The following is a 24,768-nucleotide window of genomic DNA, read 5'->3' as shown; positions in this document are numbered from 1 at the left end:
AATAGAACTACACTATCTTGAGATCATGGAGGCCGGCAACCCGAACCGCAGAGCAAAATGCATAGTAGGCACACTTATAGTGGGAGTAGTTGTTCTTATAGTTTTAGTAGTTACTGTATCATATATAGTGGGACATGAAAATGAAGAAAAGGCAACAAAAGAAGCAAAAGTTGAAGTGACACCGAAACCTACTACTGCTGGTAAAAAGGGGGAAAATGCAGCGAAAGATAAAGCTTTGCTAGCAGCAGAAATTCGTAGGTTGCACGTAGATGAATCACAAGGAAATTTCAAGTCAAATGCATATGCTAAATTACTGTATGAGTACATTGATGCTATGGAGGCAAAGGACTGCTACGTCTGTATGCAGTTGCCAGCCTCTGTAGACGAAGGTATTAAGTACCATCATCTTCCATTGACTTATGGAATAACATGTAGTTTGTTGCTCAGCATATTTTATGGACGAGATAGCTTTGAGTATTACTTTTCAAATTTTGACGCTGTTTTACCAGAAGTACCGAACTACAAGCACATGAATAAATGGGACTACTATAAGAGTGAAGATAGATTAAAGAAATTCTTCATTCCTTGGAATACGCTAGATACTTCATATGCCCGGAAAAATAATTTGACTTGCAAAGTGTCAGAAATTGAGAAAAAGTTTATAGGGCAGGTGGATGATCGATACAGGAGGCAGAAGATCCTAAAGGCTTCAGGCCAATGGAAAACAGATTGGACAGAGGAGGAAAAGTCACACAAAAGGAAGGGTAGTAATGGTCCAATAGCTTTAGATCGAACACAAAAATGGAAGCTATGTATATACAGGGGTAAAACCTACTATGAGAATGTGTTTGTGGGGGAAGTAAGTTGTGAACATGCTTTCCAAATAGAATACTACACAAAGGATTTCTTGAAGGGGATGCAGGTGATCCCGAATGTATATTTTGTCTGTGGAAGAAATGCATACGTGAAACTACCTGATAATTGGTATGGATCATGTTATTTAGCAATTGTCTTCCCCAAAATATACCATGCTAAGGATCTAGAAATCATAGAGGGAAGAACTCAAGCCAGAGGAAGAAGGGATATAAGCGATGTTGAGGTAGTTGGAGATGTATTTGGTGCTGTGTTCCCTCTTTTAGGGATAATACTGAACGATATCAAGATTAGAAGATTGGCGACAGTTGTAGATAGGTTGTCTGCCAGCACTGCTAGATCACTTATGCTGGTGGAGGGAGAGATGCAATCGATAAGGGCAATGGTTCTTCAAAACCGTCTTGCTTTAGATGTCCTGTTAGCCAAAGAGGGCGGAGTCTGTAAGGCTTTGAAGGTCCAGGAATGTTGCACTTACATTCCAGACAATTCAAAACCTCTTGAGAAAAATATACAGAACATCACTGAAATTCATCAGGAGATCGAAGATCTGACAAGGGTGAATGTGTGGGAAAAAGTGGGTCATGGAATGGGTAAAGTTGGAGGTTGGTTTGCCAACCTAGGGAAGAGTTTCATTTGGTACATATTGAAACCTATCATCATCATAGTGATCTGTGTAGTCACATTGTGGGGATTGGTACGGCTGTATCAATGGTACAGATCCAATAGATTGCAAAGATCCATGAGAGAGCAGGAGCAGAGGTTAGCTGCGATGCAGGATAACCAGTACAGGAGTCTGAGGGCTCTAGAGATGATGAAGCGAGGGAGCATTGCAAAAAGTTCTGTTTGATTCAATTCATACTCTCAGGAATAGTGTTGGGATGGTGATGACCCCTAAATGTCATCAAAGGGGGGAACTGAGAGAGCGCAAATCAAGTAAAATGTAGAGGTGCACCATAATCATAAGCAGGTTGCACCAGGTTAGTTAACGAAACATGTAAGAGTGTCGAATTTATAGAATGCATATATATAATAGTGTTTTATTAATACAGAGTGCGCATATCCATGTGAAAGGCTAATGTAGTAATGTCTAGAAATGTTAGAATGCTATCAAACTCCATGTTATGTGGCCATTGCAGAGGGGAATGTAAGGTTGCTAAACGTAGAAATGTGTAGGCCTCATGGCAGTTTGCAGAAGAAAGAAATGTGCCTTTACAATTTCACATGATATGGATTAATGTTGTTATAATTCAAAGTATTATTGATCATAGAATGAAAATGTATGTTTTATAGAAGTGCTCCTTATAACCAGAGTGTGTAATAAGTTAGAATACTTTTAGGTTAAGAAATAAAGGTTCATAGAGTGCACAGGCTCGTTTCATGTAATTCTAGCAGGCCTGAAGAGATAAGGCCGTTTCTTTAGATCTGCATGTGCTCATTAGAATCAGGTCGTGTTAAGCATAAATTGTGAACTAAGCTTGAAGTTTTACGACTTAGGAGATAAGTTGGAGGCCGGAATTTGGGGCCCACTTCATGGGTGTCTGTTTGCAGGTGCGAGGGGGTTCCAATCAAGAGAGTGATGAATAGAGCTCTGTTCTTGGAGACAGGCACAGGCCTGGAGGAGGCTTCAGGAATTTCCTGGGGGGTACCGTCCTGCCGGAGAAGAGCCTGAGAAGCAAGGTCAACGCTAACAAGGAGCCCAGAGGAGTATCAGCACGGAAAAAGCCAGAACCGACACCACGTGAGGGGTGTACGTGAGGGGCGTCTCTGAGGGGCGTTTCAACTGTAATTGTGATTTTGTATTAGGGACAGCACCCCTGGGTGGAGGTAGAGCAGATGGCCTGAGGAACCTAAGAGAGCCGATGGGTAGGCAGATAGCTTAACTGCGGTGCACAGATTTACAACAAAGGCTAAGGGAAAGTGAGTGATCTTCTTTGGAAGTCACCACAGCTGACACATTTTTAGGTTAAGATCTTGTTAAGTAGGGATGTCACTTAGTCTAGTGTAGGGACAGTCTAATCTGGTTTTCTTTCCTTTTGTAAATGCCGCACGAGTTACAACTTGTGTCCATTCTTGCCAACTTGATGATTTTTTAATTAGTTTTGGTGATATTCTTTTGTCGCCTAAGAGCATTTGGACAATTTATGTTTGTATTAGTGCCTGTGTATCTTTTGAACCTTATATTGAGATGTTTGTATCTCCAGTTAGCTTTGGCTTTATAATAAAACGTTAAAACTTATTCGGAGTAAGTGGTTCTTCAGAGTTGTGCAAGCCTTAAACTGATTAACCTAGTAGTGGATTGCTATTTACTCTATGACAGGTAACAAAGGTTCAGTCGACCTGAGTTGGGATCTAGATCTATAGCGATCAGATAAGAGATCAAAAATCCCACCTTAGGAGGAGCCAAGCTCGCGACCGTGATGGCCGCGTTGTAGCTCGGCTCCGTCGACCTTCTCGCCTGTTTTATTAATCCTGTGCCGTATCCTGCCCCGAGAAGATTTATTCGTGGAAATATGGAAACATGACAGACTGCTGATTCTTACCATATGCTCTGGATGCTCCTGGGTGCTGTGGTTCCTGAGTTGGGCCCTTGTTTGCTTCGGAGCCCGCGAGGAGGGCGGGCCCGGACTTGCCTGCGGCTCCCCGACTGGAACGAAGTTCCTGCGCCGGCCCTGGTGGAGGAGAGGGGTCGACCGTGGAGGCCGCTGTGCGGTTGGACCGGTGGCGACTGATCGGGCCCGGCTGGGTGGTCCCGGGGCCTGGTGGGACCTGGTGGCGGGGTGCCGCATCCCACGGACGGGGGTTGACTGCATGGGAGACGCGTCTCCCCTTTGTCTCCCGACCGGCCATTTTGAAACCCTCCGCCCGGACTCGGTGGCCGGCGCTCACGGGCCAGAAGCGCCGGCTACCTCCAATGTCTTGGTGGCCCGCCTCCCTGCATCACTGGTGCCGTTGACTGTCCCCGGCTGGCTCTCGCTGAACCCCGCTGGCAACTGGATCGGGTCTGGAGTGTATAGTGGCCCCGCCGTGCTGACAAGATGGCGGCCGGCGCCCTGTATCTTAGACCCGTTGTCGACGGGGACACTGGCCGGCCGCACGGCACGTTTGCTGAATACTGTAGGGGTGATCCTACAATTGGCGACGTCCTCGCTGCCTTGATTCCTGGCGTGAGTCCATGGTGTTGAATACCGCCAGGCCGGACGATAACTTTCTTGACGGGCTCGCTGAGCCGCCCCCCACGTATGCGGACCAACCGCTCTACTTTGCTGCACGGACCTTCCCGGAGGTTGATGAGATTACGGCCGTCGCTTGTCTGGAGGTCTGGGTGCCCGTTGCTCTGCTCTGTCGAGAGCGCTTCCGAGGAGTGGAAATGACGGAGGGACTCCGGCCGGGGTTCATACGGGCCCGCCTTGCCGTTACTCCCGGTGCTTGTTTGACTTGCCCTGTTGAGTCGGGATCTGATGTCTGTCCTGGCGGATCGAGTGCCCCTACTTGGTCAACGGGACGTTGCTCATGGTGCCTGCTGTTACTGTTGCTTTTTCGTGCTGGTCCGATCCGAGGCCATCATGACTGGTGCCGTGTGGTGTGGCCTGGAGTTCTTGCTTTTCTCTTCTGGCTCGTCCGCTTATGGTGCTATGTGCACTCCGTGTCTATGGGCCTGGACAGACAGGGACAGGGTTGAGTTAATTTACACTGGCGGACTACTCCTTCGTGCATGGATCAATGGCGTACTTTCGATTGTACAAGTATGATTGCTTCCTCATTATGTTTCTGTATTTGACTCTGTAGCGACTTTTTCTTCTCGTAGGTTCAAATTGTACACAGGTGGGGGATGGGAGCAGATCATTTTGATTGCATGTCTCCTCTCCCATTAGTTCTTAGTTCCCTTTTTCTCCCTTCCCCTTTCTTCTTTTTCCTTTCCCTTTTCTCTTCTCTGAGTCTATATTTCGGGACTCGGTTTTGGGCGACAGGCACACTGCTAGGGGGGTGGTAGGCCGTAGCCTCTGCATGCGTGCTGGGTGGGGGGTTTGGGGGTGGGTCTTTTGTTTCGTCTTGGTTCTATGGGCCTTATTTTTCTCCTTTCTCTCTTGATTCTTCTTGCCTTTTCCTTTTTCCTTTGGGTCAGCTTGGTGGTTAGGTGTAGCGCTGCTTATTGTTTCGGCTGGCGGCCTCTCCACTACCTTCAGTCAGGGTGTTCCACGTTTATGGGGCGGGTATTGACCAGTCTGTATTGTACTATTTGCTCTTATCCTCGAGTTCTTCTGATGATCCCCTAATTATTGCCCGGTTTGTTGCTGACTCGCTGGGATCATTGCCCGCCATGTGTTTTCGATGAAGTGACTGCGTCTGATCCTTCTTACCTATAACTTTTAAAATTAACCTCACTTATCCTGTACTCAGTGGTCCCATTTTTCTCCGATATGTGATGCTCTGGATAATTGCTGCTCCTCGTTTCAGGGACTGTTGAGCTGTTTTGATTTCGCCTTATGTGCTACTGTTTGTTTCGCGGCCGGCCTGCATGGTTGTGGGCCCGTACCTGTAAGCTTTGTTGCACAATAAAGGTTTCCAAAAAAAAAAAATCCCACCTTAGCACGCTTTACAAATACGGATTCACATTCATTTACTAAAGAAAACGGAACGCATCCAGATAGTTACAGCAAAACTTACACTGAACAGACCCAGACAATCTTCTGCCTCAGATGTCCTTAAAGATTCCCACTGGCTGCCTATTAAACAGAGGATTATATTTAAATCACTCTTCATCATTTATAAGGCACTACATAACAAAGGACCAAAACCTTTACAAGCCAGACAATGAAAATATGCCCCTGGCATACCCCTCTGATCAGCTACATGTAACTATGTCCAAGAACACAGATTCAACAAACTCTGACAAAGAGGACGTGCCTTTGCGGTAAAAGCGGGTCAGTTATGGAACTAACTGCCAGCCTCACTACGATCTCAAACTGACCTGCTGAAGTTTTGAAAATCTTTGAAAACCTGATTCTTCCCTCACTAACAATCAGGCTAAAGTTCTTAGACTTATCCTGTTTCATGCCTTCTCTAAGTGGTCTAGCTTCGACTGGGATATCATTTTGTTCACAGTGCGCTTTACAAATATACAATTCATACATACATTTGAACCAGTGAATGGGACAAGCTCTAAGATGACTGTAAGCTACTGATACCAGTAACATGATGGAAGCTTTATAGCCCATAGGATGTGCTTACAACAATGCTCTACATAGTGCCATTCCAGTGTCTCCTTTCTAATGCCTTACTGGCAGTCATCAAAAGTGGATTCCAATCAGAGGTCGAAGTGCATTAGCAAAAGTGGGATGCTGTGCACAATGGGGGAGGTGTTAGTAAGTGTGGGGCTGCCTCACAAGGGTGGCTAAAACTACATAATATTCAGTGACTTTTTAAAGTCTTTAACCTTCAGGTATGTACATATAAAGTATCACACAGCCTAAATGTAAAGTAAATGCAAGTTAAGTTAATCAATTGGAAATGCATTACCGTACTTAATGAAACCTCTATTAGAGGTCTGTGTCTGTAACCAGAAAGCCGCAGAATTGAATTGTGGCTGGAGCAGTGAAGATTACAAGTGGTGTAAAACAGATCCCTGCAGCCCTTGTGGTACAGGGGCCTCTCTTGTGGACCATTAAAAATCACACACTTCACAGTCCAGTTGGTAACTCCTTTCCAAAACCACTCAAAAAATATTAAATCTGTGTCATCATAAAGTGTCAGGTGATTCCATTAATTAAAACCAATACTTGCAGCCGAGCTCCCTTTACATTTGCAGATTGAACCATTGTTCACATTTACATGTCTTTCAGGTAAACAGGTACCCTGGCAAGAAGGCTTGTTTAGCTGTCTGCCTGCCTCCAGTCTACAGCAAATAGCACTCCCTGCCTTACACTTCAGCTGAAGCATTTCAACTCTCAGAATTAACCGTCGTAGGACAGTTATCTTTTCACAGAAAGTAGGGGAACTGTTTTCCTTAAATTGAAAATGTTTGGGCACATTGTGCGCTTTAATCCCCCCACTTCGACCACTGATTCAAAGTCATACTCCAAAATCTATCACTTTAGTCTGACTGCAAAAGCTCTCCTGAATCACTTATTGAAGAATACTCAAATAATCAAGACTGATGCTAATTAGGGCCAAAGATAAATATGAGAGCTAGGCCCATAAACACAGATTAAAAGAATCTTTCTAACAGCCTGCGGATGAAGTGTGACTTTATACAAAAAAATCAGAAATTGCCCAGATCAAGGAAACTGCAACTTTATTTAGGGTTTATAGAAATGTATGCAATACATGAAATGCTTTAATCCGGCAGTGGATAAGCAGAAGGGTCAAACGTCCACCTCTTGTATTTCAAGTTGGTGGTTACATAGAATTAGATGTAATACCTATCATCGACTTGTTGCTTGAACATGAAATACCCTGAAAAGCTAGTCACTAGAGGCGTTTGGCAAAACAGGAATAGGATCATGTCATTTAATTTAACAGTGGGGCTGCAAAAACAGTGGCAGGCATAGGATCTAAGGACTGTCTAAACTTACAATCGAACAGCCATGGATAAAAGATCCTTTTTTTGGTAAAGAATGTGAACAATTGTATTTGGAGCCTTTAATTAATGTTTCAATGAGGAATCCAGGTTGGCATCGACATTGCATGGCACCATGCGACCAGTAGGTAACGTGTCCAGATGTCTGGCATCGGGTGCACGTGATCACTGCGTGTACTGTGTGTGCTGCTTCCTGATAGGCTATGCGTTCTAAACTTCATGTGGCATATGGACCATTGTGATGTCGCTGCTCCTATCTGTGGGATAGATCAAAAAATTCGTCTGACGGCTACGTACCACCCCACTTGTAACCTGTTAATCAGTGACTTCGGGCCGGAGTCTCAGGGCCTGCCTGACTATGCATTTCTGAGTCAGGATTGACGTGGAGTACATAAAGGACACATTCGTCATGAGAGATGCAATTATATTGTTATACATGATTGCATAGTTATTCCTTTTGATATCAACTTTCTTCATATTAACAAAGGTTGTCAAATTCTTGTGAGTGTTACCAGCCTTTAAAGGCTTGCATTATAATTACATTCAAGAAACACTTCAGTGTACATTTACTCCCTGTGTGCCTACTTTACTATACATGTAAGCTCCATTGCCTGCGTGATCCTTTCTACAGCTGCTACCCATTCCTGTTTGAGTGCCAAGTGTGAGGTTTCATCACCTTAGAGTATAAATCAAGATCTAAAGTGTGTTTTCACTTGCTCCTCTCAATCCCTATTTCCTCATAAGAGAGCATGATGGCCTGGGATGGGGGTGGGGGGGGGGGTGGCCTGATGCTGATAGAGTGAGCAGCATTGCTCAGAGCTCCTCTCAGCCAACCTACATCCAGCGCACTCGTGATACCCTGAGACCAACTTGAAGACCCTAATCCTACCCTCTTCAGTGCCCTATCACGAAGGAGCTGAGGCGAAGTGCCCCAAGGCTATGGTGACAATGCTGCAGGAGGGAAACATGTGTGAGAGCGCACACAGGAGCCAAGATGGCGGAGAGGCAGCTGTGAAGACCCACCTGCCCCATAACGGAGATGGGTGGACAGGGAGTTACTGCCTCGGAGACCTGAGGGCCCGCAATGGAGTGCAGATTTCAGAATCGCAACCCTGAAGACGGATGCAGTCTGGCAATGAGACTCTGCTAAATTCTCTCCGACCGAGGACTTACATGAGGAGAATCGCCCTCGTGAGACCCTGCTAGGTGGAGTCCGCTTAATGTGGGTCGATTGTGAGCACAGCGATGGAGAAGTATACTGAGCCACGGCCATTGCGTGGAGAGGGCGAAGATGGCTGGCGCAGGGAGCTGCTGAATTCCTTGTGTGCCTGGAAGGAGGCATCCCGGTGGTGCTGCCTTTTATTGAGGAATGCAGTGAGAGGACCCGACCCTGGGGGCCCTCCTATGTGGAGAGGCGGTGAATCCTGGGCGGCACTGCTTGGGCCGACGGAGGCAGCTGCGACAGAGGGGCGTACAGGCATGCAGTCTTTGGCTGGTGACTGTGAAGAGGGCTAGTACTGGAGGCAGCAAGTTTCTTTGCGTGCATGGGGATGTTGATAGCCCCCTCCCAGACCTATCAACGCTGACCTCCCAGGTCTTTGAAGGACGATGGAGGGAGGAGCCCTAGGTCAATAAATCTCTGATGTGGATTTTTCCAGAGCAATCTAAAGACAAAGAACATCATACCATGAAGCCAAGAAGAAATTATGACAGCAGGACTTCAAATATGCAATGTTATTCAATGTGAAGCTGCGAGTAGTGATCTCAGAGGGAGCTCAATATTTTCACTCCACGCAAGAAGTCTGGGATTGGCTAGAAGGCCTGCGAGGACCAAGAACTGACAAGAGCAAAGGTCGCTGGTCTCTACCACTAGTGCTTACAGCTCTGCTTTGCTGCCACATTCACAAGCTAAAACACAACTCAGTTGACGAGGTGTGATGGAAGTTGTGGCCAAGATGCGTCAAGGCAGGTGAGCTTGGGGTCACGGAGCATAGCCCTCCAAACCACAAGTCTGTTTTTGACCACGAGTCTAATGTAAATGTACATGTATTTATATAGCTCAAATCACCGACCTGGTATCTAAGCGCTTGCTTAGGGAACCCGTCCTGGTATTCCCCTGTGAGATAACCCCGGCAGGGTATCCACAAGGTGAAAGCCAGGCATCCCACCGCGAGGGGCCGTTGTGGAGATTAAGCAAGCTATTGCTCAGAGTCGCAGAGTGTGAACCCGTGAATCGAGTAGGCACCGGAGCGAGAATTGTCGAGTCTGTGGGCATTTTAGGACTCAAGACCCCGCCGAGCCGGGAATTGAACCCTGGTCCCGGGCTGACCTCTGCTTTCAGGTCTGCCTCCTCTAACCAGTGAGCCACACTTCTCCACTGCCTTGGAGTGGTCAAGCCTGGAGAAGCCCATGGGAACCCAGGGATAGCAGATGGCATCATTTTAGACACCTGATGTACTGGTACGGTGCAGGAGTACTTGTATATTTGAATGCCATTATTGTTCCTCCTGAGGGTAGCCTGTAGAAGGCATGGGGAGCTTTATAATGGGCTGACCTATCACTACTATGGAAATAGGTTGGGAGGGTATTTATTACCTGGGAGGTCTCTTGAACCACACCCCTCACTACTGAGCACCATGGGAGAACATCCATGACTATCACTAACTTATTTTGCTATTTGGATTGGTGGTATCACTCTGCTTGACCTAAGGTGGGGGAGGTGGGTCATTAGGTTGTGTGTTGCATATTGGAGTTTGATGAGTCATATATTACAGAACACTCGGGTTAAACTGTGCATGCTGTAGTGGTGGAGCAGGAGACTGCAAAGGGATTTGAATAAAGTACTTTCCCCAAATGACAACGATGGCAGGTCAACTAGCATATACATGCTTAACATGGAACATCCAGGGGATGCAATCTATGACAAAAAACGTTATACATGTTTTCTTACTTGAGCAGAAGAGGTGTCCACATAGCACTTCTACAGCAGACACATTTAACAGATGAGGAGGGGCTTGCACCACGGTGGCGTTGGAGAGGCCAGGCACACTATTCTACATTTCCGACATGTGCTAGGGGGACCTCACTTGGATTCCAGCCAGCGTCCCCTTCTAATTGGTAGACAAGCTGGTCGATCCTGAGGCTAGATATGTAGCGATGCAAGGGGGCTTGAGGGCTGAGATGTGACCATAGTGAATGGGTATGCCCGAAACGTAGACCAATGTGTGTTCTTCGCAAATTTGTCACAGCTATTAGCGCCGTTCTTGACTACTGCAACTCTAATAGGGGCGGATTTTAATTGTGTGTCCGACACTCAGTTGGGCTGGTCACACCTTCTGCTGCAGGATTCACAAACTGTTCGCACAGCTATGGCATTTAGGAAATGGCAACTACAGTGGGGATTTATTGACTCCTGGAGACGGCTACATCCACAGGAGCAAGACTATTCCTTTTTCTGCTCTATCTCTTAGACAGGGAACATCCATTACCACGCGGTTTTTACACCGCACTACCATTACAACGCGGGCTTTACAACGCAAGTCGTTACCACGACTTGCGCTGGAGGGCGCTCTAGGCTAAGGAATAGCAGATTTACTATTCCAACACCTTCCCTACTGTACGTAGGCTGGTGTTGGAATAGTAAATCTTACTATTCCTAAGTCCAGCACCCTACAGCACAAGTCGTGGTAACGACTTGCGTTGTAAAGCCCACGTTGAAATGGCATGCGGGGTAAAATCCCGCGTTGTGTTGACATGCAACCCTCTCAGACTGCTGATACCTTCTGATGGAGATCCGTGGTTTTGTCTTGGGCCCATAAGCAAGAGCTTCTAGTGACCATCACTAGTTTTTACACTAATTACAAAGTCTCTTTGTCTTTTTTATGCTACATCAGGGATGGAAGACCCATTATGTCCAATCATATACGCTCAGCTCTTTATTTTCTTATGCAATCTTGGTAAGTTATGTGTTATAATATTATGTGTAACATATTATTCATATGAACAGGCCAGAGAGAGGTTAATCACCTGTGTCCTAAGAACCTAAACGTAGAAAGGTTCTTCTTTTAGCTACGTGCATTCATGTACATATGTTACTGTTAATGTGAGTTATAGAATGTTAATATTTCAATTTCACCTGGCCAACTTTTGTGATCATTTTCTTGTATTTCTCTTCGTTTATCTTTAAAAGACCTGCCAATCACAGATGCATTGACAATCTCCAAACTTCACCTCCTGGCAACTCCTAAAATATGGCTTTAAAAAAATTACAACAAATACAGGTACCACAAAGTGATTCCTGTTGTACCAAAAAGCAATCCTCTATTTTTTAATATAATTATTGAGCTTTAGCACCAGTACTTGTAATCATATCGCAAATGTACTGTGAGTTATTTATGGGCAAATCAATGATCCCACTTTAGCATTAATCTATGTTATTCACTTGTGGCATTAGAGATCTTGGGGCTTATTTGCAAGCCCCTTGCACCGCGAATACACCACTTTTTGTGATGCACCTGCAGCGCGGGGTGCTGACCCATATTTACAAGGACATGTAAAGCCAACCAGCATTACTTTCCATGTCCTTGTAAATACGTCCCTTTTCACAAAGCACTTTATGTGAAAGGGGCATGCCTTAGGTGTTGCTGCGGGTGTTCGCATGCAACACCCATCAGACCTGACAAATTCCTAGTTTTATAAGAAACTGTAAACCTTGGCTTCCGTTAGAATGCTACGCCTCCCCAGGGAAGGCATAACAAGGTGTAACAAGGGGAAATGTTTTAATTTCTCCTTGTTTTTCCTCTTTCTATGTGTGCTGCATTACACAAAAACAATCAGCCCGCAACACAAGCACCCTTACACCATGATGCAAATTGCCTGAGCCAGTGCATGGCAGCCAATAGTGCGCCAGCGCAGTGGGGATCATAGGGATCCATCATATCATTGTAGATATGATGCATCTCTGCGCTTTGAAAGTGACTCAGTGCAGCACAGCAAAATAGCTTGCGGCACCACGTATAGTCTCTTTCTTGTAATTAAGGCCCTTCGTTTTGACCCATGTTGCTAGTCAGTTCTGTTCTCATTGGCACAAGCCCTTTTCATCCTTTGTTACCCTTACAAATGCCCCTCTCTCTCTTTTAACACTTGCCTCTGTTCAGCATATGTAGCTATCTAATCTCTAACTCAATCAGTTGTATGTCAACACCATGAAGAGAATTACATTGCAAGCAAAGACTCAGCCTCTGTATGTTTAATGCAACATTCCAAACGTGTGGAATTTTGTTTTGACATATACTGAATTGTCTCCTTACAGAGCCACTTTTACTTATTTTAGGTTGGGCAAATGTTATTTCACCAATCCAACTCTTTAGTAATGTACCTCAAATAGTAACATTCCTTTGTCACATATTCTAGTGGGCAGATTAGGAGAATTGCTGGTTTAGTAAATATGTGAAATAGAATGGAGAGGCTCTTGCATTAAAAGATGGAACTACAGAGAGTTCTAAGCTCTTGATTGGTAAATTTAGGATTCACTATAAGTGCCAAATCACTGACATATATGTAGTAACCAAACAGCAGTGGATCAATGTGAATCCCAGTCCAGTGGTGGTGGCCTCCTATCTACAGTGGTGGGGCGCTCATGGGTGAAAAAAAGATACATAAAAAGCATTACCTGCCGCTCTGGTCCCTCTGACATTGCCGGCCACCTTGCGGCTCCTCTCGTCGGGCTGGAAGGGGAAGGGCCTGCAAGGCACATGCTCCCTACCTAATCCAGACACCTCTTACATGCTATGAGAGCAGTGCCAGGATTATCCTGAGCGACCTCATTTTCTGGTCAGACATTGTATTGGATCCTGTGGCATTTCTCCAATCTGCCTCTGCAACAGAGTTGGGTTGTCGAAACATAAGTGCGCATGTATGTTTATCCGGCATAGGACAGCTAGCCAAACCAACATGCGCACATATAAGTTCACACTACTACTCCTCCCTTGCATGCCTGGCCTCGCACAAATCTCATTGCGCGGCTAACACAGCATAAATAATATGGTAATAACATTGTGTTATTATAATTTTATTTATCATATGCTGGAGCTGGGCTGTGGGGCAATGCTCCTCTGCCATTACGGAGAAGCTGCCCCTTCAGTAGTCCATCTACTCTTCAACACTGTCGCTCACCAAAGTATTGGCATTTTCAACACCAAAAGTGAGGCAAAAGAGTGGGAGTTAGGAAGTGTTTTGATGAAATCTTGCTGCATTCCTGTCTTCTTGCACTTAGTGTGAACCTACATTTATGATGTAAATGAACCTTATCTTGTGGTCCGTTGTGCATTGCTTATGAACTCACACATTACATCACTCATGATGTGTTAAATTACATCACAGATTATATCAATCATCACATCTCAAATTACTTGATTGACGACATCATCCTCAAATCTGTTGTAGATTTTTTTATACTTTTGAAACAAGAAAAGTGTGCCACAAGTGTGCAATTGTAATTGTCCTATAAAAAAGTTAGCCATCTTTAAGCACATTTTGTAACAAATTACAAGGTTTTCGATTTTATATTACCAGCAGAAGTTTGCCAATAAGAAAAAAAACTATCAGTGTGTCTGTTCTAGATGATGATTCTTCCTCTTGTTTATATATGCATGCATGCATGCAAATGTCACCCATCTGTGAGCAAGGCTTATGAGGCCAAGGAGAAATGTTTTGGACCAGAATCCCACCTGTGAATATATTTGCAAAAATGTTATCAACATCTAGCTCTTTTTTTTTTTAAGTTTTATTGTTTTATTGCAGGGGAATACAACAGTACAGATAACAAACAAAAGATTCATCTTGAATACATACAAAGTAAGAAATTAATAGTCACGGGAATTAATTAGATCCAATCAGCAATTGGAGCCCAAATTTTCTCCCCCAGAGCTCTTCTTTTGATACCTTTTAGCTTATAAATGGCAGATTCAATATTGTGCATGAACAATAATTTTTCACGCCAAGTAAAAAAAGAAGGGGGGTCTGAATTAATCTACTCTCTAGTAATACAGGCTCTGGCCACTGCCATAAAAATAAACAAAAAATAAGTCACTGGCTTTGATCTAGAGGTAGAGAAATCCATTCCTAGTAACACCATCTTGGTGTTTACTACAATATCACAATTTAGAACAGCAGCCAGAAAGCTTTCAATTTGATGAAAAAAACTCCTGAGTTTGGGACATTGAAAGAACATATGCAAATCGTTGGCTGCATACAAGCCACAACGGCTACAATTCGTTCCAGTAGTAGTGCTCCACTTAACAACCTTACTGGGTGTATAATAGAGATCGTGTATACACATAAAATGTTGAGATTTCATCAACCCTGTAATTAAACATTCAGAAGGACATTTAACAGATGACAAGACATCTATATCAGGGAGTCCTAATTTACTAACCCATTTCGACTGGCATTGTTCCATCTCATCCCCACATTCTTGAATCAAACTTAAATAAAGAGACCCTATAGGGGTTTTTTTATGAAGGAATTCCAATAAAGACATTTTTGTCATTCTAGCTGAAATAATAAACGTGTGACTCTGTAGAAAGCTTCGAATCTGAAGAAATTTTAAAAAGTATTTTCTTGCCAACAGAAATTTATTCTGTAATTCATGAAAAGATGCAATTTGGCCATTGCTAAATAAATCACCCAAATATCGTAATCCTTTCTGCTCCCATCTATAAGTCGTTAAATCACAAAAATATTTGGAAAGAGCCCAGGCGACACTAAAGGGGTATAAACGTTTAATTTAGATATAGACAAATGCTTCCGTACTTTTTACCAAGCTCTAAAGGCTGACTTCAGCGTCTTAAACTTTGTCTTTTTATGATAGCTTGGCTCAACAACCTTAAGAAAGCTACCCTTCACTTTCTCGCCCATGGTAAGTTCAAAAATGGATGGGATTTGATAGGCAGGAATAGGTGCTCTATTGCCAATTATAAGGGGTCCGATAAATTGGAGCGTTGCTGCTAAATAAAAGAAGAAAAAATAAGGAACGTTCCATCCCCCACACTCCTTACTCAATATCATCTTTTTTAGAGCTTTCCGATGACGTTTGTAGCCCCTTAGGAACCTACAGGTGGTCCTTTCCGAACTCCTAAAACAAGAGGGAGGAAATTCCAGCGGTATAGTACGATACATATAGATCACTTTCGGTAAGATCAACATTTTTAAAATGTTAAGTCTACCATGCAGAGATAAGTGTAAGTGGTCTAAACGTTGTAATAAACTATTAATATGGGATATCACAGGATTTATATTGACTTCAGGTATTTTCTCTATGGATAATGATATCTTGATTCCTAAACATGTAACCTCTGAAATTGTAGGAATATTTGAGGGTGGATTTTCGCCAGAACATAAAATCTGCATCTTCTCTATGTTAAGTTTGTACCCAGAAAATGACCCAAATTGTTTAGCAAGTTCGTTGATTGTCGGAAGAGCTGTCTGTATGTCGGTGGTTGTTATGACAATATCATCAGCGTAAGCCAATATGCGATAGTTAATATTCGCTAAGCTAATAGGGCTAATCTTTTGTTCCATGACAAAGCGGTTGATTAGGGGATCGATATAAAGTGCAAAAAGTAAAGGTGAGCACGGGCATCCCTGACGGGTGCCCCTAGCGATCAAAAAAAAGGAGAAAGCTGGCCATTAATTCAAATACATGCTCTTGGGGCGATATACATAGTTTTTAGTGCTGTTAAGAACCCTGGACCTATTCCCTTCCTAGCTAACACGTCCCATAGATAGCCCCAGGCAACCCGGTCGAAAGCTTTTTCAGCATCTAGAAATATGAGTCCAATACTAGAACGGGTTGACTGAGACCAATCAGGAACGTGATCACCCGTCGGATATGGTCCGCAGTGTCTCGGGAAGGGATGAAACCATGTTGGTATTTAGAAACTATATCTAGATATGATATTAGATAAGCGAGAGGCAAGAATCCTGGAGAAAATTTTGCTATCAGCATTTATAAGGGAAATGGGGCGAAAGGATGACGGTAGTAGGGGAGGTTTGCCCTTTTAAGAAAAACAGTTATTATAGAATCGTGCCAGGAATGAGGGGCAATACCTTGTTGGGCTCTTTGAAATAAATCCAGCATTTCCACTCTTAGTATACTTCGAAAATGTTTGAAGGGTGGGCGTAAAATCCGTTTCGCGGGCGAATTTGCGGATTTTCCGCGATTTCGCGGTCCGCGAATCTCGCGAAATCGCAGTAAAATCCGCGAATCAGCGGGGACGAATTTTCAGCCAAGCAAGGGTTACAGCAGCAGGTGCAAAAGTTGAACCTAACTTCTTTGTAACCTTTTACAAAAGGGTTACAAACAAATTAACTTCAACTTGGACACCTGCTGCTAATTGCTTCCTGGCGCCTCGTTGCCTACTTGCAACTATTCTCTGACCCTGCTCTGACCCTTGAAGCAGGGTCAGAGAATAGTTACAAGTAGGCAACGAGGCACCTGTCCAAGGAATTAAACCTCATCAGGAAGCACTTACAGATATAAAAAACAGGAAGAAGGGAGAGGATGGCAAATACACCCATTTTGAGTTGTCAGGAGGGGTTAAACTAAAAGAGACCTTTACAGCACAATTTTCATATGCATTTTGCTAAAAATAAAAAGCTGTATGTTCTGTGGGGGCAACTCAGGAATCTGGCCCTTCAGAGATCCGGCCTCTCTTTCTTTCTCTAGTTCTCTCTCTCCCTCTCTCTTTCCCTCTCTTTCTCTCTCTTTCTATCTATCTATCTATCTATCTATCTATCTATCTATCTATCTATCTATCTATCTATCTATCTATCTATCTATATATCTATCTATCTATCTATCTATCTATCTATCTATCTATCTCTCTCTCCCTCTCCCATAAACGACTGCATGGGTAACTTCGCTATGCAAGCGGCTTGCGAAGACGCAAAAAGCCCCGCGAACACGCATAAAACCCCGCGAACACGCAAAAAACCCCGCAAACATGCAAAAAACAAAAATCCGCAAATTTGCACAAATTCGCAAATTTTGCGGATCACGAATTCGCAAATCCGCAAATTCGCGGATCGCGAATTCGCAAAATTCGCCCATGCTTATTGAAGAACTCAAGGGGAATAAAGTCGGGGCCTTCAGCTTTTCCAGAGGCTAAGGACAATAATGACACCTCAATCTCTTCCCAAGTAATGGGCTTATCCAACTCCTCCCTCTCCTGCATAGATAAAATGCCATTCAAGGCCTGATCAGTAAAGTGAGTTATTTGGTCTGTGCAGTCCCCTACAATATCCTCAGTATAAAGTTTTAAATAAAAATCACAAAACACTTTGAGTACATCTGCAGGATTGTTAACAGTCGCCCCTGCAATGTCGTTGATTTTATTGATACTAGCAAATACAGCTTTCTCTCTTGCCCTCTTAGCCAGATACTTTCCTGAATTTTCTCCGACCTCCTAAACCTCCGCTTGAAAAGCTGCAAGTTGCTGGGCAAACTTTGAAGCAAATCCCTGATGAATCTTGAGCTTGTGAACCAATAGCTTCTTAATAATGTTATCTGTAGCAGAGCCTTTATTGCAGGCCTGCATAAGTGAAATCTCTAATAGTCTTAATTTATTCATCTCACATTCTTCTTTATTTCGAGTCTCTCTCTGTTTTTTTATTGAATAGCTCAAAGTTTCTCCCCGAACCCCACATTTGAATGCGTCCCAAACTACCTCTGACGGGGTAGAACCTTTGTTGTTAGTGAAAAACTCGGGAATCCAAACATTCATATGATCAACATAGGATGTATCAAACAAGAGCTTACGGTCAAAAGACCAGGGTCGGTAGATAGGAGATATAGTGGATTCAAAACTGAGAATTATAGCGTTATGATCCGATACGATTTTCGGTAGCACTCTATATTCCATTTGTGTCAGTTCATTAAAAAAATTCCTTGCAACAAAAAAATAGTCCAACCTAAAGTGTTTTTGATGGGGGGCAGAGAAAAAAGTACATCGATGAGTTCCTCCCCTTTTCTCATAGCCCACATCTATCAAACGGTGTTCTAGAGCAATCCCCTTGACTGCTTTAAATACATTCTTTTTTCTCCCCACATATGCAGTGTTTCCACAGATATTAAAATTTTCATCCAGGTGGAGATTAAAATCCCCACAAAATATTAACCTGGGTGGCCATAAAGCCAGCTCCACACTTAATTGATGAAAGACTGTGGGATCATCAACAGTAGAGGCATAAACTGAGCAGATAGTAATAATCGATCCCCCAAGTTTAAGCTCAGCAATAACCCATCGTCCCAACGAGTCTTCTTTAACTCTCTTAACTTCCCCCAACCCAAATTTCTTTAAGATGGCCACCCCCCTTATCATAGAAGTTTGGCGAGAACACCCCACAACCTCCATTCCTAGGTCCTTAAGCCATCCCTATTTGACCAAGAGACATGAGTCTCCTGTATACATATTAAATCAGCTCGCATAGCTTTAAAAACATTCGCTGTTATACCCCTTTTTCTTTTATCATTTAAGCCACACACATTGATAGAACAAATCGAGAATTTAACCATTATCTTGTATTAATATGATACCGCAGTTGACTTTACATTTACAATATCGAAACATGCCTACATTTAACCTCGGCCATACAAAATACATAAGCACCAAAACTAAACATCCTACAGCTGCATTTCCCTGCACCCAGCCCAACACCCATTTCCCTCCAGCCCCCCCCCCCCCACTTAATCCCCCACCCACCCCACCCCACCCTCCTCCCAGACCCCACCACCAGAAGCTTAAGGGCAATAGCCCTCATTGATGGAAAGTGAAAAAGAGCTAAGCGGTTCTACCCGATCCACCCAGGCCCTTATTATATCTTACCCCCAACATTCTTTAAAAAAAAGAAAAATATAGAGACCCCCAGAGACCCAAAAAGAAAGAACCTGACTAGGGTATGTAATCATTGTCCTGTCCTCTGCTACATTTCATCTAGAAATTGCTGTGCTTTAACCTCGGACACAAAAAAGGTGCTTTTCCCCTTGTGTGCCACCTTAAGTTTTGCAGGGTTTAACAAGAATACTTGTCCCCCTTTGGACTGGATTGGAGCCATTAACTGTTTAAGCCTCCAGCGTTGCTGCACTGTTACCGAGCAAAAGCGGTTATCTTTTCCCTCCGATCGTTCTGCGATCCCCAAAATGCGCAAATTACTGCGCCGTGCTCAATTCTCCAGGTGGGTCAGCTACCAATCAATATCTTGCCTAGTGTTCTCAAAGTCCTTAATTGACTTATTCTGAGTAGAAAGTTCATCTTCCACAGCAGAAATACGTGCTTCAGTCTCATTTACTCTTGAGATGGTTTAGTTCCTGGATTTAGCTAATCGGCGGACAACATTCTGTAATTTTCGTACTGCCCCTTGCGTACGAAGCCCTTCTGCCTTAGTTTCCTCTCTAGGAGCCATAATAAGCCTATACATGGAGGTTTGCAAGTTGTAAATGGATTTAAGTGTGATTTCCTCATCTCCTTCCAAAAATTCAGGGAGTTCAGATTGGATTTCCGGGGCTGCTCCAGCACCATCCCATTGCGGTTGGACAACTACATCAAGATTATCAGCCAAGGGAGAATTATGTACCTCTGTAGCCTTGCGAACTGTGTTTGGAGTTCCCTCATTTACCAAAGCATCAGAACCAAGAAATTCTTCCTCAGAATTTTGGTTACAATCATCAGCTTAGTCTTTTGTGGATGAGTGAACTTCATTAATCACATCCTCTCCGGTCTCGCCGTCGAGAGGAAGTCAGAGAGAGGTACCGACGGACAGAGAGGGGCCTCATATTCCCGAGCGGTTGCCGGGTGAGGTGAGGTCATCTCCCACGCAATGCACGGATTAAGATAGAATACACATCTTCCTTGTGAACATTGGGGCTCCGAGTTCCTGGTAGATATAAGTATTTCTATATAATTTTAGCACTTAATTTCATTCACATTTATGCACTTTCCCCTTATTATGTTGCAGTAGCTAACCATCTAGGTCCTGACGAAAGCCGAATAATAATTTCCAATTTGGCTGAAACATGTTGACTGTCTTGCACAGCGCCATAGTGTAGTTATAAATTCAGACTACCAGGCGTGTTTTTAATCTTGGCACTCAGATGATCCTTATTAAAATACTTTTTTGTCTGAGTCGTCAATCTTAAGTTTTCACCACAGCACTGCGCTTCACACCCTGAGCACTACCCTTTGAGTAACAGTCTGGCTAGAGTTTCTACGCCACATCCATATCTGCACCATCAATTGATGGCTTGGGCGGTTGGTTGGATGGACTAACAAACATCCCATATGATGAGACTCCGCCAGATAGGTGGTCTGATGGGAATATCTCAGCCAGCTGCAACTCTCTTACTATTTGCGTGAGCCCTGTTTTTTCAGTCACTAGTACAGCAGCACACACCAGACCGGTCATTTCTATATTTTGTAGAATGTCTTATGTAGGGAAATTAGATGACAGGTCGTTAAATATATTCCCTTTGACCCTTTTCAAATTTAGTCTTTTTGTTAGAGTGAAAGAACTTGTTTTTTAAAGTTGAGGAGAGATGACACAATGTAAGTAATGGCAAGTTTTAATTTCCAACTCAGGACTATGTAATAAACTGTTGTGTAGTATTTTAATTTCAGAAAAATTAAGCTAGTTGTAGATTTTTCCTCACAGTTTCTCCGCATAGCTCAGAAGAAAAGAATGTATACAGTAAAACATGTAGTTTGTTACTGACAGAAGTAGATAACCAATGATTGGGAGATATAGTGACAACTGTTATATATCTAACAGCAATGAAGGTACTTTCTTTGTCAGTCAGGCAGTATTCAGGCACTCATGGAATCACCCAGCCATAATGCAGGCAGTCATCAAATCAGTGATTCAGTATCCATTGAGTTCTTCAATTATCCAGAAACTATACATGCAGTCTTGTTATGTTATGTTATGTTATCTGAGTTTATATAGCGCAGAGCTGCCTCAGCAAAGAGGCGTCCTATCGCTGCCAGCGTCAGAAAGAACCAAGAGGCAAGGAACCAAACTGGTAGGCACACAAAACAAACAGCAGGGTGATAGAAGGCTAAGCAGAGGGGAAGAGAAAAGTTTTGATAGCTTTCCTGAAATCCAGCGAGTGGTCCAGTCCAGGCTGCGAATCTGGGGAGGCAAGGAATTCCATAGCTTAGCTGCTAAGCAATGGAAAGATCGACCCCGATCCGAAGACACTTCACTTGTGGGATTCTAACCAGGTGCTGTCCCAAGGAGCACAGCTGGCTAGTCAGGACATATGGGCCTAGCAAATTAGCTAGAAGGCCAGGCGATACAAGCATGCAAGATCTTAAAAGACAGACAAAGAGCCTTAAATTGGATCAGTTTCGCCACGGGTAGCCAATGTAATCTCTGGATGGCATCCGTAGAGGGGCACTTATACAGGAGCCCCAGTAGGGCTCAAGCGGCAGCGTTTTGGATATGCTGCCAACGCATGACCACAGCCTGATTAGCCCCAAGAAGGAGCAGGCTAGCAGAGTGTAGTAGGAATAAAATAGCGGAATGAACAATCAGCTGGCGCGTAGGAGGATCAAAGAACATCAATAACGGCCTAAGTCCCCGAAGGAGCCCAAAACAGGTGCCAGCAACTTTTTTGGTGTGTTCTTGGAAACTGATGGAGGAGTCTATCCATACCCCCAGGTTCTTAACCTCCAACGTAGGCGTGGGAGCACTACCAAGAGCAGATGGCCACCATTGCTCACTCCAAAGAATCCTATCCTTCCCCACCAGCAATAAATCAGTTTTGTTTGAATTCAACTGGAGGCAAATAGTGGTCATCCACTCGGCGACGGCAGCCAGGCCGCTCCTAGACCTAGCAGCATCCTGCGTGGAATCATCAGAGATAGCCACCACCAATTGCGTATCAAATGCATACGAAACCATGGTGAAGCCCATGTTCCTGGCCACCAAGGCAAGAGGTTGCACATATAGATTAAACAATACAGGGCTCAACGCAGAACCCTGGAACCTGGAGCACACCCTGACCAATGGGATAGGCCTGGGAAAGAAATGGGGGGCCAACACTCGGAATGATCTCTCAGTCAAGAACGATTTGAACCATTTATTCTTCTGCAATATTTCTATAACATTTTAGATTAAAATATCAGGCACAGTGTCTGGATCTAGAAAATATATGATAACATTCTGCATATTGATTACAACTTGTTGAATGATTCTGTCATTGTCTGTGTAGGCCCATTTAAGCAGATATCCATTTTGCCTGGTTTGATACTTTCTCTAATTGTTGGCGGTGAATTCTGACTTCAAGCAGCTCAAAAAATAAAATTGTAAGGTTGCTAAAATTTGAAGGTATAGTGTCGGTATGGAGAATATTTCTGCGGCAGTTAGGAGATGCTTCTATAATATGTAATATGGAATTGGATTCTCCACAAAAGTTTTTTTCTAATCCTTCTGCAGCTGGGACTATTTTACTGTAGAATTCCAAGTTCTTGGATGATAGGAACCCTTTTAAGGCATTCCCATATTCATGATGCTTGAGGTGGACCAATGGGTCTCAGACTATGTCTTCCAAGCCACAGTACGTTCCCAGTGAGTAGGGGCTTGGTTGGGAATTGAAGTCCCCTGGCCATAGAATATTAAAATGGCCTTATAAAATATACCAGTCCTTTTTCCATTAAATGTACAATCGCTGCCATTCACTCACCACAATTATTGTTGTAGTAGTTTATTAGTATCCAAAGCAGTTTGCGTCCTCCCACAAAAGTTAGGAGGTGAAAATACAGGGAGGCATTTTCATATTTACTGACCTTAATAGCTAATGTGTTTGTAATTAAGGTTACTAAACCCCCTCTAGCTCTTCCTGCCAAGGAAGGGACAGCATAAGTTTGGTAGGTTTGGTAACCATTGATACGTATTGGGTCTATTGCCCATGTATCCTGGAGACATATTATGCCTATATCCTGCCATATCTATAGCCACTAAGCATTAGCCATCTTAGTTGCAAGACCTGAAACATTCCACATAGCTACTTGTACCCCTCCCTTTTGCCTTTTGTTGGCCCATGCAGTTTACTGGGGACAGTGCTCCTGCGATACTTTTTGACTCCTTAGTACTGGCTGAATTATCAATAACTCCACCCTAAGTACTTTAGTCTGGTCCACTAGAGTCAGCACTCCTGAAATATTTGGTGGCTTGCTGGTGCTAGTTGGAATATCTATTGCGCCACCCTCAGTTAGTCAATCACAGGCCTCACAATCAATCAGTGGGGCAAATTGATTTGATGCCTCAAACCTTGTCCTCAATCTATTGGGTCAGGGGGGATCCCGAGTTGACTGTGAGGGCGAACATGGAGGGTTATTCAGGGCTCTCAGACTATGCAGGGGCAGACGTGGTGCGGTTCAATAGAATTTTGCTAAAGGGGAAACAGTGATCAGTGTGGTGAACAGAACAGCATTTGTGCAGACTCTCAGCAAGTTGTTTACAACATGGCAGTTATTAAAATTAACATCAACACAATCACTGATTGTTTACTTGTCACAGGGGCCTAAAAACCACCCACCCAACCCTCCTAGCCATGATGATATGCTTGTCCAGACTATTACCCCTCAGACCATAGCCTTTAAGATGAGTAGTAAACCAGTGTAAGGCTTCAACCATTAGCTGTTCTGTCGATTATCTTTGGCCCTTGCTGAATGGGGATATATTGACCAGGACATACGGAAGGGCTGCTGCGGGGAGATCTAATGTATGTGACTGTTTTATTCCCGCAGTAGGAAGCTCTTAGCTGTAGCTATCTCTGTCCCCAGTATTTCTCTTCCTCCTGTTGTTTGTGAGCTGGCCTGGATATCGCAAGTAGATGTTTCATTTTTCCCCTGAGTAGTGTTGTTTGCGTAGGCCAGTGATGGAATTAAGGGAAAGGGAGAAGTGTGCTGAGGAATAGTGGGCAATATCCATCGATCTGAGGGTTTAGCTTAGTTCAACTGCCATGGATCCTTGCCCCCCATAGCTGTATCCCCCAAAGAACCAGAGACACATCCTAGTACAGGAGATTGGATCATACACAACGAGTTTCCACATATGCAGGTACGGCTCCCATTAATGAGGAGATCTATTTTCTTCTCAATCTTCCCCAATCTGCAATTTAGCAGCTTAAATAGGGGAAAGAACCATCTGTTCCAATTTCGTAATCATGTCCTTGTATAACCCCACCACAAAGTCCCTTTCCGTAGGCAACATAGCTGTAGTTGTTGGGGTTTTAGACTTATGTTTCCCTGCAGGTCTCT

At 43.8% G+C, this 24,768-nt stretch overlaps 1 protein-coding gene across 1 annotated transcript; it reads left to right on the top strand.

Moving 5' to 3' along the window:
- The first annotated feature begins 25 nt into the window (after nucleotides 1-25).
- Nucleotides 26-1,720, top strand: LOC147693406 (uncharacterized). The gene has a single exon (XM_086933214.1). The coding sequence runs from the start codon at nucleotides 26-28 to the stop codon at nucleotides 1,718-1,720; it is 1,695 nt and encodes a 564-aa protein (XP_086789340.1).
- Nucleotides 1,721-24,768: the final 23,048 nt, after the last annotated feature.

Source organism: Lissotriton vulgaris, chromosome 8 (genome assembly GCF_964263255.1).
Source record: "Lissotriton vulgaris chromosome 8, aLisVul1.2, whole genome shotgun sequence".
Classification (NCBI taxonomy): Eukaryota; Metazoa; Chordata; class Amphibia; order Caudata; family Salamandridae; genus Lissotriton; species Lissotriton vulgaris.
Note: the sequence above shows the minus strand (reverse complement) of the source record. Positions and strands in the feature narration are given on the sequence as shown.

What these genes read in the sequence shown, in the direction of transcription:
- LOC147693406 (XM_086933214.1), top strand. Translation starts at nt 26, where the DNA reads ATGGAGGCCGGCAACCCGAACCGCAGAGCAAAATGCATAGTAGGCACA.